At 43.5% G+C, this 15,510-nt stretch overlaps 1 protein-coding gene across 1 annotated transcript; it reads right to left on the reverse strand.

Annotated features, from left to right (window-relative positions):
• Positions 1-5,417: 5,417 nt before the first annotated feature.
• Positions 5,418-15,451, reverse strand: LOC121683591 (transcription regulator protein BACH1-like). The gene is made up of 5 exons (XM_042063252.1): positions 15,301-15,451; positions 13,914-14,168; positions 12,044-13,345; positions 8,388-8,594; positions 5,418-7,101 (listed from the first exon to the last, which is right to left on the reverse strand). The coding sequence occupies exons 2-5, from the start codon at positions 14,151-14,153 to the stop codon at positions 6,685-6,687; spliced, it is 2,166 nt and encodes a 721-aa protein (XP_041919186.1). The 5' UTR covers positions 14,154-14,168; positions 15,301-15,451; the 3' UTR covers positions 5,418-6,684.
• Positions 15,452-15,510: the final 59 nt, after the last annotated feature.

Raw genomic sequence — 15,510 nt, forward strand, 5'->3', positions numbered from 1 at the left:
CTGTGTGTTCTTGTCAAATGTTTTCTTCTGCTACACTGATAACGATTGTTTTTGATTGTCATGAAAAGAAAAAAAAGAGCATCACTATTTGATTCAGAAACTGACACAAGGATGAGGTTGTGAAAAAGCCCAAAAGGTTTGGTAGGAGTCATTCCGTAAGCTAACTGTACGTGAAATGTACTGATTGTGTACATGTACTGTACATTAAATTTCCAGTGTTAAGAGTGAAAGTGCACATATCAGTTAACGCATAATCAGTTCATATAAATTAGATCATGCATTATTGCGTCATGATCGTAAGATTTTATAGACAACTATGAGCTGGCAAACTGGTCATCAATATGTCACTTATACTTTAATATGAATTTCTACATTCATTCTATATACATCAGGAAGCCAAACCACACACTGACAGTATTTATATCCCTGTATGGTGGATCACTGTGATGTCTCATTTCAGCCTCTACTGGTTGTACAGAACTCACACACAGTCTTAAAGCTTGAAGCTATATCATGTTTTTTCTCCAATATTTACCTTTCAGATAGCCTTCCCACACTACAACACAGGCTTCTTTGGACTTTGTACATACTGTATTGGATGTGAGCATTTGCTGTATTTAGACTTTTGATGTACTGAAAATGACAGAATTTTCTTGTAAAGAAATAAGTGTCATCCCAAAACTGGCAGAGCACAGACAGCAGTAAGGAGAGGATTTGTTAGCTGTATGGAATGTACCCAACCACCTGGCAAGCAAGCCAGCCAGCACCGATAGAAACAATGCTCCTTAATTAAAATTTAGAGCACCCTTAATTTGTGAAAAAATTCATACAGCATTACAACTACCTTTGTTTACAGATATATGATATATGGGATAGCAATAGTGTGACATTTGCTTTTAAATATTGCTGCCACCTACAGATGGAAAACATTTCTGAATAAAAGCACTGTAAACCTCATGAATATTAAGGATAGATTTTAGTGTCTGAAACCAGACTAAATTTCAGGAGGCTCCAGTCAATTTCATGCTTCTTTTTGTATCTGCAGCCAGTCATTGAGTTACTAATACACATTTTCTAAACAGTATTTAGTCAATAACCTCATTCAAATACAATGTGTTGTGCATACTCTCAGCTAAGATGAGCAACACTGTTTGTCCATCTTAATTACCCATTCGCTTACACTGTACTGCTGTGAAATGTTTCCCCCTTTCGCTGAAATGTTAAATTAGTGAAGTGGAAGACAACGTAGGCTAATGAGTTATAGATGAATATCTTTTTTCCTGCTATTTACAATATAAACATGTTCCTACCTTGTCAAGTAGTTAAGTCAATAGAAGATTTGTCATAATCTTAAACAGACCAAATAAATCCCTCTTCTTTATACTTCTTGAGCATGATAATTGTGTTAAATAATCTATGGTGTGCACCGACTGGGATCTTGAGGGGGTGAGAAAAAAAGATAAATCCTTTGAAGATAAATCAGACATTGTGGGGGAAAAACGAGGATAACATGCCTCTGACCTGAAAACCCATCTTAGGAGCAGAGATTGTGTGCTTAAGAGAAACCATGTTCCGATGTCTTTGGTGGGTCCTGAGGCTCATCTCCATAGCTGCCTACACCTGATTGACTTCAACGAGTTCACAAATCAAGGCCTCCACGCTCTTGAAGTTTACACTGGGTGGCTGAGGAAGGCGTAGAGGGGGTGGGGGTGGTAGGGATTATTCTTATGACCTCTGACAGCCCAGGCTTTGCAAAGAGTCATGCACCTGAGAGGTTGGCTTATTTCTGTCCAATCAATGGAAGCGTACTAAGGTCAATGGCATCAGAGGGAATGGCACGGCGATGTTTGCAAATTAAGCACATGAACACACCTTCATCCAGCTGCGCTCCTCTGGGCGCACTTGCAACCCCCCGTAAATCACTTGTGTCAGCGCTTGTAGCCGTGATTTGTTTAGTCGGCAAATCCTGATGACATAACATGCCCCGATTCCCCATAGAGCGTGGGTAATAAGGCAGGATAGTTACACAGGCAGAGGATAGGTGTGGGCACCACGCTGTGATGCGGTAATGAAACCCCCACCAAGGCTGTAACACAGTGGCACAGCGCTCCAGCTTGTGTGTAGTCACACATAAACACATTTTAGCGAGGACAACTCAGGGAGACAAAAGTGGATGAGGCTTGTGAATATTATCCCTCCGAGCCGTCTGATGAAAGCGAGGGCTTTGTGTGCGTCAGCGAGAATAATTACTGCTCTCGTCTTTTCCGAGAGCCAAGGCCTGGTTCATGATCCAAACCAGTGAGGGTTATGCTTGGAGAGTCGAGTCGAGTTGCTCGTGGGCCATCTTTCTTGGTTAGCTGCTCTCCTGCAGTCAGTGGGAAACTCAAAAGCGAAGGCGTGTCATAGGTAGCCTCTCCCCCTAGCGATGCCATATCGAGACATAATGTATATGCAGACACTCGTGGGCAAAACATACAGCCACTTTTCTGTTACCTTTTCATTTCTTGAAGTATATCAAATTGTGGCAAAAAAGGATGGCCTTTCATTGGAAGGCCTGCTTGCCATTCTGAGGGTCACAGAAAACTAACCTGCTTTACTCTGCGAGCTGGTCTGAGTGCGTCTCATTTGCCGTCTACATTCCTCTGTAGTGCTTTTGTCTTTTGTTTATTCGAGTCAGTCATAATTATTCAGGCTTGATGATGCATCTAAAAAAACGTGCGTCTCTCCTGAGGCTGTTTCAGGTTAATTAAAAATTCACCATAAGCAGAGGGCCTGAAGCTCGCTTGAAAAGACGACTCTCCGAACGACCACAAGGGAGGAAGTGAAACACGGAAAAAAGTGAGGGAAATTAATAAATAAATGGATGAATAAAGCGAAGAACCTGTGGCATGGGCTGTATCATCACAGAGGGAAAAAAGGTGCACCATCTGTTTGTACTGCTGCTGTGCATCTAACCATTTTTTTCCATTGCAATCACTGGAGACTTAATTAAACTGAAATTGTCTCTCCTCGGGTTAAAAAAAGGAATGATTCGTGGAGATTACTGAGCACAGACTTCAACTCAGAGTGCTCCAGGACCGCCCAAGATGGGACCGCTTCCACTTCATAATTGATGTCAAGCACACCAAAATATGATCAACTAAAAACTGGCCAGCAGTGTCAAGGCTTCAAAATGGTGGTGGGGGAGGCATCATCTCCTTTTTTTTCTTGTAAAAAGGTCTGCCCTTATTCAGGGGCTTCCTACCCCTTCATGGACCATCATTTTTTTTGCTCCACACACTTTCTTTATCAAAAGAACGTCTCGGAGGAAAAAGTGAACAGCTCACCAAGAGCATCGTCGTGACATCGCATCATCTTTTTGATGCCAACCGGCGCGGCGTGATGGCCGGCCCGAGGGATTAGTGCCGGCAGACAGCAGAGTCAGACCACACTGATTAAGCACTTGAGAGGAGAGGCTGAAAATGTCTAATCCACACATATTTAGTATTCATGGAACAGGGGCAGGCCTACGAGAGATCACCTTGACAGGTCAGCTTAAAAAAAAAGAAACGAATCGAGTGGAGGGAGGGGTGGAGGGTTAGAGTCCCATGAGTGGCTCTGGGGCCAAGTCGAATAATTATAACTTTAAAAGATAACTGATTGAGTTTTCAGACGGGTGATAAGAATCTAGTTCATTTGAGTGTAATTGAAAATAACCAATATACTCCATTAAGGGCAGTTAATTACACTTCCAAGAGCTTTCAAGTGTGTACCAATGTCTGTGTGTGTGTGTGTTTGTGGGGTAGGAGGGGGTAAACTTTAAAAAGCGCTTTATCATTTTAATAAGCCAACAGAATGACTGCTACTCTGCACAGCAGGAGGAGGGGCCCATTTATCTCTTGGGCCACACAACACTAATTTATATGCCAGTGCTACAACTAGGCAGAATGGGTCCAGCGCTTGGACGGAGACTAACAAACACAGGCGGCCCAGAGTCGAGAAAAAGTAAGAATAGCCTTTTTATCTTTGCAGGATTCACGGCATTCTCTCGCCAAAGAAACGCAATGCATATTAAAAGAATCACACGGTTGCAGCGGCCCGACTTCCGTTTTTATGTCGAGGCAATAAGATAAGATGGGAGAGCCCTCTGTGCGCCCAGCACATTAATAATATTCCGCATTAATGACGGATATATCTCATGCAAAGTGTAAGCAATTCTTACATGTAATATTAATCAGTTTTGAAAATGTCATGGAAATAGATGAAAAGCGGAGATATCGTTTTCAAGGTCTTCATGGAAAAATAATTGCAAGTCTGCATAGCTGTGTGTGTGTGATATTGTTCACAAGGCAGTCTGGATTCCAGCAGAAGAAAGTTCTGCATACATGCGCTTTTTCAAGGATGATGAAAACACTAAATCACTTGAAGTGCAAACTGCAGCGTCTGGATGCCAGAAAACCATAAGAACGTGATGAAATCCCTGTGTTTACCAACCTTGCCATGACCTTAATAACTAAGTCAATTATATGCATCAAACACCCCAATAACGACAAAGAATTAGGCTACCGCACAAACACCAAAGCCTTGTACATACTTCTAAAAAAAGTATAATAAGAAGGAAATAAAATAGAAATAATAAATCCTTTGTTGGCAGAGAGAGGGAATTACTAGATAAATCTAACAAGAGGCTGAACCGTGGACTGGCTGGCTCAGACAGGCTGCTGGCGGCTCTTCAGAGAATACACAAACAAGAGAACTTATTTTATTTTTCAACTAAAAATGCTATCTGTCCTAACAATGTCAGTCCAGAGTGGAGCCTCCTGTGCATTTCTCCAGACAGCTCCGGAGGATCTCGTCACGGAGCTTTTGCTTTCTATTACACAGAGGCTCTTGATGTTACACTATAACATGACCCATCTCCTAGAGAGCCACACATAGGACCAGACCAGCCTATATATACACACACACACACACACACACACTTACAGAAGACTGCGTCATAGAATTCCTTCAATTTTCTTCATTGCATGCCCTCCCACACACACACACACACCACACACAGACACACACACCAGACAAATTAAACCGAAAAAGTTTTCAGGAGTTACAACTTACAACTGTTAATTTCCATTTATTGATTTTGTAAACACTCTTATCAAGAGTAACTGGAATGCATTTGTAATTAAAAGTGAAAGGGGCTGTTGTGTTTGTGCAGCATGCCTGGGCTTTAGCTCATGCATTTCCAATCTAGAACGCGCTGGCGTCTGCATGCAAAATGGGCACGGGGAGGCCGGAGACTTTTGGGGGTTTTGTACACACGTCAGCGAGACAGGATGGGCACATGCTCAGGCATGCAGCGGGCATATATAGAGAGGCTATGCAAAGCTGATGGTAACACAATGGGTTATGTGGCGGTGGTGGAGTTTTTTTTTGGGGGGGGGGGGGGGCTGCATGAAGGCTCCCCATAATCTGCACTTTGGTCCAAGAGTTCAGCGGCAGTGAACATAAGAAATGGGGTGGGGGGATAGGAGAGCCAGAAGAAACCTGAATTAATTCAATGTTTTGTATTAATTTTTTCTTCACTTGACAAGTCATACATGTCTAGCTGAGTGCTGCAGTGAGTTTTTATTTTTTTGAATCTGCAAACTATTAGAAATTGTTCCACCTCCAAGGCAGAGACATGATACACTTTGGCAACAAAATAGGCTAGACTGGTAATATGACAGATGATAATGGCTTTACCTTGCTGTCAAATGTTGTTAATGCAGTTAATCTTAACACCTGCGGTATAGATCTTAACCTGTCTGTTAAAAGAACTTACTGGTCAAATGTGGAAATCTACAAGCCAACTAGCTGAAGATCAGTGGGTTGTTTTTCCATTGAATTTTAACTTCAAAACGAAAATTATAACCCAATGAAAATGTGGATTAAAATGAAAATGGAATTATGGATGGAATTAGGTACTATGTAATCAAAATGTTAGTAAGCTCAATAATTCTAATAAGCACAATGAAATGAGTGAGCTTAGCATATTCAGCACATGTTGTTTTTTATGTTTGTAGCAACATGCAATTCTGCATGAGAAGAAAAAGTGCACCTGACATAGATTAGCATAATCCATTCAATTCATAGCAATGCACACAATGTAAGTTAAGACGCACTAACAGAACCTTGTAGTGAAGGATTGCACAAACATGACGCTTAGAAATTCAAATGGGTTTAAATGAGGCAGGTACAGTATGCAAAGGGCAGTGCATCATTAACATTAAAGAATTCCATATTTGCATCAGAAACAGGCCATTAATAACATGCATCGAGTACAGTAATAACTATTCTGCAATAATCTGTGGCGTGATACTGAAAAACTCTATCCAGTATCAGCCTCTTTTTTTCCTCCAAAATGTGATGTCCCTGACATCTAACCCAAATTAATGCATAGTACAGTATAAATGCTAGTGGGGTCAAATGTCTTTATCTTGTTAATGTTCAGTCAGTTTGTTTAATGCCAAAGTGATTATTAGTGCATATATTGCATAATTCCTATGAAAAGAGAGCAGGTCTTAGATTTTGTCTTTGTACTCCCACCCCGAGTCAAAGTCAGAAAAAGCAGACAAACCACCTGTGGAAAGTAGAAAGAGCGAGGGGGAAAAAAAGTCCAGAAAAGACAGACAGTCCACCTGGCCACCATTGGCGTGCCCTAGTTGATCAGGGTGCGGCGGTGTCGTCCCTGAGGAGGCCGTCGCACGTCCGGTCCTCCCTCGACTCCTCATTCTCTTCTGGCATCGCAGGCTCTGCCTGCAGGCATGGGGTCGCCGCCTCCACCTCGGAGGGCTCTTTGGTGGCGCTGCCACCGCCACAGCTGCTGCTGCTGCCGCTTCCGCTGCCGTCGGGCCCCGGGACGTCCCGCTCCTGGCCTGCCAGGTTGGGCGACGCCATGGGGGTGAGGAGGACCGAGGAGGGGGAATTGGGGGACAGGTGCTGGGCCAGGAGCTGCAGCTGGTCGGGCTGCGGGCCGGCCTCGCCACACACGGCCTGGCACAGGCCCGAGAGGCCCTGCAGCGTCTGGCCCATGCTCAGCTTCAGGTGGCTCCGCTCCTGCAGCAGCTTCTCCTTCTGACCTCGCTGTCGGACAGAGGAAAGGGGGGGCGGGGGGGGGGGGGGGGCGTTGGAGGAGAGAGACGCAAAGCCATTAGGAAGCCATTAGCCGCAATCTCACATGGGCACTAATGGCCATTAAAGGAAACAGTGAGCCTGGCAGCCAAAATGGATGAGGAAGAAGGGAGGGGAAGGGATGGGGGCAAGATCTGCCACAGGTCACAAACTTGAAACTTAGAGTAGTGTTGAGTGCTAGCCACAGCCAGAACAGAAAAGTAACATTAGCCGCATGTTGGCAGTAATATCCACCAATTGCACCATCAAGCGCTGGCAAGATACTGGGACAGAAAAAAAATGCTCTGTAGACCCAGAAGTACAGAACTGCAAATACAAACGGGTTTGACCAGACACACAGCTTTGCTGTAAGTAAACAAATAAGAAAACTGGAGACAGAATTATAAGAGAGTTTGACAGACACAGACATACAGCTCAAATAAACAAACTGGGTCTGGTCTGTTTTTTGCCATAGAATATGTTACTGTACATGGAATCATTCAAAATTAAATTTGTGAGTGTTTCTGTTTAAACTCTCCAGCATCCATTAAAAAATATTACTCTGGAATAAGTAACAATTCTTTTGTTCAAATTTTCCACATATGAATTCCAGCGAGAAATTGATTCCACTAGTTGGTCAATCCTAAAGTATAAATAAGCAAAGAAAAGTCAGGGGAGCATTTTCAAATTCCTTGTAGATTTCTAAGATCGACTTAGCTGTACAGTCCCTGATTTTAAGAAAGGAGAATGACATTTTTGATCACAAAAGCCTCTGCCATATCTGTATTAAAAACACAATAAAATGCACTGAAACCGCTGTGCTGTAAAGGGCTCAATAATGCAGCATTTAACCTTGAAGAAAGATGTACCTGGCCAATACTGATTGAATGTGCCCCAGGTAATGCTTTCAACATAAAGCCCAAAGGGTAAAAACTCAACTGCCAGTCGAAAGATGCCATTGGCTTTCACGCTCACTAATGCACTTTCACCACCAACCTTCTCAGATGAAACGGGCAGAAGGAAATCTCATCACACTTTCAGCGCCAACTGTTAAGTTAAGTGAACGTGTAGAGTGCAAACACTTTGTACTCTTTTGATTTAATTAGTCATGACTACAGAGTGGGAGAATCTGTGTTTTTGTCTGGGGTATTACATTAATAAAAAAAAAGGTCAAGACTTGGAAAATTCAAGCACAGAGACATCAAAGAGACCTGTCCCAACATTAGCACACATGCACACTTGCATTAAAGTCGACATACCAGTTTCTTAATCTCGCACTCCAGCTTCCGAATGCAGTCCAGCTTCCTTTTTCGGGAGCGCTGGGCGGCCACACGGTTCTTGCTCCGGCGACGGACGTCGTGGACAAACTCAAGCTGTTCCTGGGTCAGGTTCTGTTGCCGTAGCATCTGCTGGAACGCGCTGCGGGTCATGTTGGGGATCTGCTCCACCGGGAAGGGCAGCTGAATCTGGATCAGAGGCAGACACAACATGGCAGCCAACTGACACAAGTGGGTGACCCCTGGAGCTGAACTCATCATACAGGCCATCAATCAAGCTCATATAGCCGGGCAGAGAGGAGCTTGCCAAGTGAGTGCAGTCTCCTGCAGCCAGGGGCACAGGTGAACCGATGTCTAAAACGGATTTGAAAAGAATCAATTCCAGCGATTGCCCAACGCATCATTAAATGTGCCAAGGAGTAGCTTGTCTGAAGTACGCGGACGCAATTATGATTAGCAATCTGGAGGAGTTTGTGTGGTTTTGTTCTTAAAGAATTAGGCCACATTTTGAGCAGATGTTAAAAGCAAAATTTTTTTCTGGGCATTCTATGCCTCTAGTTTTCCGTTTCAGACCATTAATTTCATCTGACTCTGCCAAACAACAACAACAACAACACAGTCACTGTTTCAATTCAGAAGGAGGTTTAACAGTCATAAGGTGGATGGCAATTACCCTCACTTGCAGATGGCAGTGGCACCTGTTAATGACTGCACCAGATCTCAAGTTGGGGGGGGGGGGGAGAAATATCTTCATAAAAATATTTTGCACTTTGTATTTTGTATAATGTTTTTTGTCTCTTTTACTGCTAGAAAAATATACAGGAATACAAATATGGTAGTTTCATTCCATACAAACTCTCTTCGATTCGGGGAATGTTCTGTATAGTAGTTGAGTTGGCATGGGATGACCCAAAAGAAACCAACTGATCAAGAAACCTGAGGCCAACATAAATGAGCAAAGACTAAGACAAGCTAACCTTCCCTACCACATCTAACAAGATAAACTACCTGTCTTCACTTGTAGGGAACTTTGTATTATATTTAAATGAGCCAAAGCTTCATTTGTTATCAAAAGACTCTCTATGCTAAGTCACAGCGAATTGAGCAGTGTTTACAAGCTCAAAAATTAATTTATATTATGCAAAGAGTAAACTTTTGGTGACAATTTACATAGGCTTCAACCTTCATGTAATGCTTCATTTGCAAACCTACACTGTAAACAACCCAGTTGTGAATAATAGACTTCCTGACAGAGTTAACAGTTGTTTACAAGTATTAATTTACAGCCTAATTATGGCAGATGTGTACATTTTATCTGTCTCCTAGCCAAGGAGAGAGATAAAATGGGGGGGGGGGGGGGGGGGGGGTAGGAGTAGACCATAAACAATCAAACAAATCGTAAATCAAGACAAACCCACCCCAATGAGAGGGGGAGGGGGGCAAAGAGAGAGAGAAAGAGAAACCCAAGGAAAGAACAGGGCCCGCCAAGAGCAATTAGAGAAAAGAAGGAAGGAAGGAAGAGAAAACCGCAAAATCCAAATCCATCCTGTGTGTATGCCACAGACCAATAACAATGCCCTCCTATGCGGCTGGCCTGTAATACATGCAGATTCATAGGCTGCCTAGAGTGAGGTTCTTGGTCTACAACTATGCAGATACTTTAGATTGCAATAATGATTGCAAGTATGGTCAGACTGTTGCCTGCATCACAGGGATCAATTTAGTCAAGTCAAGTTAAGTCAACTTTATTTATAGAGCGCATTTCATACACAGAGGTCATTCAATGTGCTTTACATAAACAAAAGCGAACAGGAATAGCTGATAAAAGCATAGAAGGGCAATAGTCAAAGAATAGTTTAAAAAGTAAAGAATAATTAGAAAATAATAATAATACGAAAACATAAAACACACAAGGTGATAGTACATAAAAGCATAAAAGGGCAATAATTGTGTTTAAAAAGTAATAATTAAAAAACAACATAGAAACGATTACCATTTTAGCTGAAAGACTTTCCCAGATTTAGAAATGTAAAAAATAAGTGATCAGTTAGCAGAAAGCATCTGAGAAAAGTTTGGTCTTAAGTCTAGATTGGCTACAGAAACTGGCTACAGTTGGGGCAACTTTGATCTCATCTGAAAGTTGGTTCCAGAGCTGAACTGCATAGCAACTAAACGCTGCTTCACCATGTTTAGTTCTAACAGTAGGTTTTACTAACAAGTATTTCTCCTGAGACCCGAGAGGTCTTGAAGGTGTGTACTGCTGAAGCATGTCTGCTAGGTAATTTGGTCCCATTCCATTTAGTGATTTATAAACAAGCAGAAGCACTTTAAAGTCAATTCTGTGACTTACTGGAAGCCAATGCAGGGACTTAAGTAGTGAAGTAATGTGGTCAATTCTTTTAATTTTTGTGAGAACCCTAGCCGCTGCATTTTGTGTCATCTGAAGCTGTTTGATAGTCTTTTTAGGAAGGCCTGTGAAAAGCCCATTGCAGTAGTCAACCCTACTGAAGATGAATGCATGAATAAACATGATCTAGAAAAACTTAGACATTAGCCAAGTTTTGCAATGTTTTTGAGGTGATAAAAAGCTGATTTAGTTGTTGCTTTCATATGGCTGTTTAAACAGTGGTTTTCAAAGTGGGGGCCGCGAGGGGGTGCCAGGGGGGCCTCAGCAAGTTGGAAGGAAAAATAAAAGCAACAAATAAATACATTTGAAAAATGTTAAATTACTATGATTGGTTGTTATACAATGCCATTATAATAATTTGTTGCATATCTGAACATTATATTTTCCATGATAATGGGAATAATAGTAGAGTGATAGCTCTCATATAGCAGAAAACCCCAAATGCAATTTTTACACACTGTATGCTCCATCACGAAGTGCTTGTGGCTAAAATAATTATTAGGATTAGCTTAATGTATTTTTACATTTGCCGTAGTATTGTCGATGGGTTTAATAACACATCAAGGGGGTCCTTGGCCAGAACCTAGTGGTATTTGGGGGGCCTTGTGGAAAAGTTTGGGAACCCCTGGATTAGGACACAGTATCCTTTGCTTTAAGCCCTTTAATCAAGGAGAGTGGCAACCTTAAGCCTTTCCTCTTTTTTATCAAATATAATTACTTCAGTTTTTTCTTTGTTCAACTGAAGAAAATTTTGAGACATCCAGTTGTTAATCTTGTCAATACACTGACGAGAGAGATTCAAGGGGACCATAGTCATTAGGCGAAAGAGCTAAGTAAAGTTGGGTGATAGGAGATCAAATTGTGATGGTTTGTCCAAGTGGGAGCATTAATTAGTAGGCTCTGGCCAGGCCACCTGTGTGGGGGTGGCCTAATTCTGAATCGAAACAATGACTCTGTGTGTCCAAAGATCAGAGAGGGTTCTTCTGATCAGACGCCATTTGACTCCTTGACCAGACGCTTGGGTGAACATTGTGGATTTCAGTATTTCCTGCCTTACACTGCTATGCTAGACCCATCACTAGTCCTAATCCTAGAGGCGTGTGTGTGTGTGTGTGCTGTTTTAGACCTGTCTCTAGTCATGATTCTAAAAAAAAACTATGAATCTCCAGTTGCCAGCGCATGCCTCCTCAGCGGTGACTGAGTTGACACTTCTCTGACGATAACAACTCACCTCCTCTGCCCGCTCCCGGCGCCCCTCCCTCTCCCCCTCAGTGTCTGAGTGCAGGTCGTCCTCAGAGTTGATGGGGGACATGCAGGGGCTCGGGCTCTTCTCCTGCTGCGGCAGGTTGGAGCAGTCCACCACCGGCGTCTGGGCCTCCTCCGACCCCAGGTTCCTCAGGAAGGGGCACTCTCCCGTGGTCGAGCTGAGATCCAGGTGCTTGAGCCAGTGGAAGTCGGCGGCGGCGCTGGCGTTCTCCGACGCAGACTGCTCCACCACTTCGTCCAGGGGCATGGGCTCGGACAAGGAAGCACCCAAGTCGCACCAGAAGCCCTTGGCCAGGTGCTCGGCCACCTCCCTCTCAACACTGCTCCGATTTCCAGACGTTTTCATGGAAGTGATACAGGACGGTGCGTGGCCAGCAGTGTCGAAACTGAGGTCCGACTCTGCGTCGGTGCTACCCATGACGCTCCCTGGCTCTAAGGGCTCAGGTGAGTTCAGCTGGCACAGCCGCTGGCTACTTTGGTTGGGGGTCCTTACCATAGCTTGGTCTGGGGGTGGACTGCATGCCTCAGGCACGCCGATCTGACCAGAGAGGGGAGACTGAGATTGCTGGTCCAAAATGGGACAGGTCTCCATGGAAACATCATTTGGGCAGCCACTGCTGGCCAGATCTAGCATAGTCTCGTCTGCCATGGAGTCTCCGACGTCGCCACTTGAGCCCACCATCTTTAGGAAGGGGCACACTTGCTCTGGCGCTGTGGATAATGAGGGCTGCAGCTCAGGACCACAGTTTTGCAGGCAGAACTGGTCTTGGCCATGGGCCTCTGGGAATGCAGGGCTCTTTGGTGAGGGGAAGCCCAGGGTTAAATTCTCCTCTGGTAACATAGAGGTGCTGGGCTGTGAGGGCTGACCAACAAGGCAGGGGTCTAGGCACTGTCCTGCAATGCCTATGCTGTCCTGCGTTGTGGTCTGGGATATGTCCTGTGTTTTATTTGGGGATATGGCCTGTGTTGTGTTCGGGGATATGTCTACGGACACATCACCCGGGCCCAGGTCTTGGCCAGATGTGGTTGTGTCATTACATTGATGCCCTTTGTCACCACAGGACTTCCTTTTGGCTTTTTCAGCATCTGTTGTGACACAGGCATCCTTGTGGAATTTGGGAATGAGAAACTCAAAACAGGATTGGTCCAGGTTATGAAAGCCCAAGAATTTTGCGCATTGATGGATCTCTAAAATGTTGTCTTTGGTGAAGAGAAGCTTTGCTGTGTAGGCAAACTGCAGCAGTGGTTCAAAGCCTTCCACGGTCACCTACAAGTCATACAAAACGCACATTCTGGTTAACTATAAGCATTGAATGTCCTTACATGTTCTCTGTTACTCTTTATATTCTTCCCTCACATTATTTTTCCTATTTACATGTAAATAGTCAGCTGCAATTACTTGCATGCACAAATAAAATGCAAATAGACTTGTATACACATACATACCTTATAAATAAAAAATAAAAAAATAAATAAATAAAAAAAAGGGGGCAGTCGTGGCCTACTGGTTAGCACTTCGGACCTGTAACCGAAGGGTTGCCGGTTCGAACCCCGACCAGTAGGCACGGCTGAAGTGCCCTTGAGCAAGGCACCTAACCCCTCACTGCTCCCCGAGCGCTGCTGTTGATGCAGGCAGCTCACTGCGCCGGGATTAGTGTGTGCTTCACCTCACTGTGTGCTGTGTGTGTTTCACTAATTCACGGATTGGGATAAATGCAGAGACCAAATTTCCCTCACAGGATCAAAAAAGTATATATACTGTACTTATACTTATATATTTTTTCAGGAAAGTAGGAAACATATTGGTTATTGAAGTCATACTCTGGAAAACGTACATTGTCAGGAAGAGTGATGACTCGACTCTGACTGGCGTGGCCCAGGAATTTGGAATGGAAGAAGTCGCTGCAAGAGGCCAGCACTGAAGAATGGGCTCGGTAACTTCGACTCTCCACGAGAACGGTCACATCACACAGCACGTCGTTCTGTCGCTGCTCATCCAGGGAGCGGAGGACATGGGAACTGTGAACTGCAGACTGGAAAGTGAAAACGGACGTCCGGTGGCCATCCACAGACATGATGCCTGGTACTGGCTAGATCCAGGAAGGGAATGGGTGCATTTTAATAGTGTGCATAAACTCCTTGTACAAAGACTTATTGTATGACCATGAAATGCAATCATAGTTGATGTAAAGTAGCCTAATCTTTGTACTTCTACATCTGCACGTCCAGCAACGAAGTATTCCATAATATTAATATGACGTTGGAATTCAACACAACACATGTACATGGGAATACATGTTTATGCTCTTGATGGCAAAAATGCTGTAAAAAGGCTAACCTAACCTATTCTTGAAACTCTACCCTAATACTTTGGGCCCGATCTGTTTCAGAAGTGCACAACGTTAGTTTTCGGTCAAGTTCAGTAGCCGTGTAGCCTACAGTAACCTTATGTCATTTCGGAAACAGTCAAGAGTCCGTGTTGAAGACCGAAATACTTGAGGAAAGTGAAAAGATTCTGACAGCATACTAGCCCGTTTATTTACGCATACACTTAAATGTTATCCTTAGCATCTCTGGCTAAGTTACGCAGGATAGGTAGCTACCCAGTAAACATTGATAATTTCGCATCATCGGTGTTACAGGTGGTTATCAGCACCGCCCTAATCGAAATCTGTTGTTCTAGAAATTTGGATGTAACGTTATTTGCACAAGACAGGGCCGGGGTAATTGAACTTCGTCAAACATACTTCTGTTATCCAGGTTACACTACTTGAAAATATTTGTCATCTTGCAAAGCATATCTCTTAACACCACAAACCGACCGTTTGAATTTGTTGTTGAATAACGTTATCCTGGGGACAGCTAACTAGCACCTAGCAAGCGATAGCTAACTCTGGAATTCAGCTGGTGACGCTATGACTTCACAAGGCTTTTCATAAAACGAGCGTTGTGTCAAGCTTTTACCAGAACTAGGGAAACCGTTCTGTGCTCTTGCAAGCTTAAACCGAACATCATCGTGAAACTTAAACAGCAGCTACTGAAAACCATGAAGGATACCTTCCATTTAAAGAGGTGGTCAATATTTGTCTGGCAGCTAGCTCTCTAACGTTAGCTAATTTTGTCATATTCCAATTTTGAGCTTCCTGCTCACCTACCGTAACACACAGTAGGGATTTCCTGAGTGAAAATGAAGTGTGGTGTAATGAGTAAAACAACACTGACCTGTCATATCACCTTGAAGTGTCAAATGTATTCATTTTCCTGCAGTCTCTCATAATTGTTTCGAGTTAAACGCTGACAGTCACGTAATCATGTGATATTTGGGAAAGTTCTGCCAGCCATTCGTATGTTGCAAGCCTGGACTAATGTGAGGCTGCGCAAAGTATATACTGCGCATGTACCTATTTCAACTTGTCAGTCTCATAAAATATA

This window comes from Alosa sapidissima, chromosome 15 (assembly GCF_018492685.1).
Source record: "Alosa sapidissima isolate fAloSap1 chromosome 15, fAloSap1.pri, whole genome shotgun sequence".
NCBI lineage: Eukaryota > Metazoa > Chordata > Actinopteri > Clupeiformes > Clupeidae > Alosa > Alosa sapidissima.

Coding starts and splice junctions, on each gene's coding strand:
- LOC121683591 (XM_042063252.1), bottom strand. CDS start 14,153: ATGTCTGTGGATGGCCACCGGACGTCCGTTTTCACTTTCCAGTCTGCA. Junction 13,346..13,913: donor TCATCACTCTTCCTGACAAT/GTACGTTTTCCA, acceptor TATGACTTGTAG/GTGACCGTGGAAGGCTTTGA. Junction 7,102..8,387: donor AGTGCGAGATTAAGAAACTG/GTATGTCGACTT, acceptor TCTGTCCGACAG/CGAGGTCAGAAGGAGAAGCT.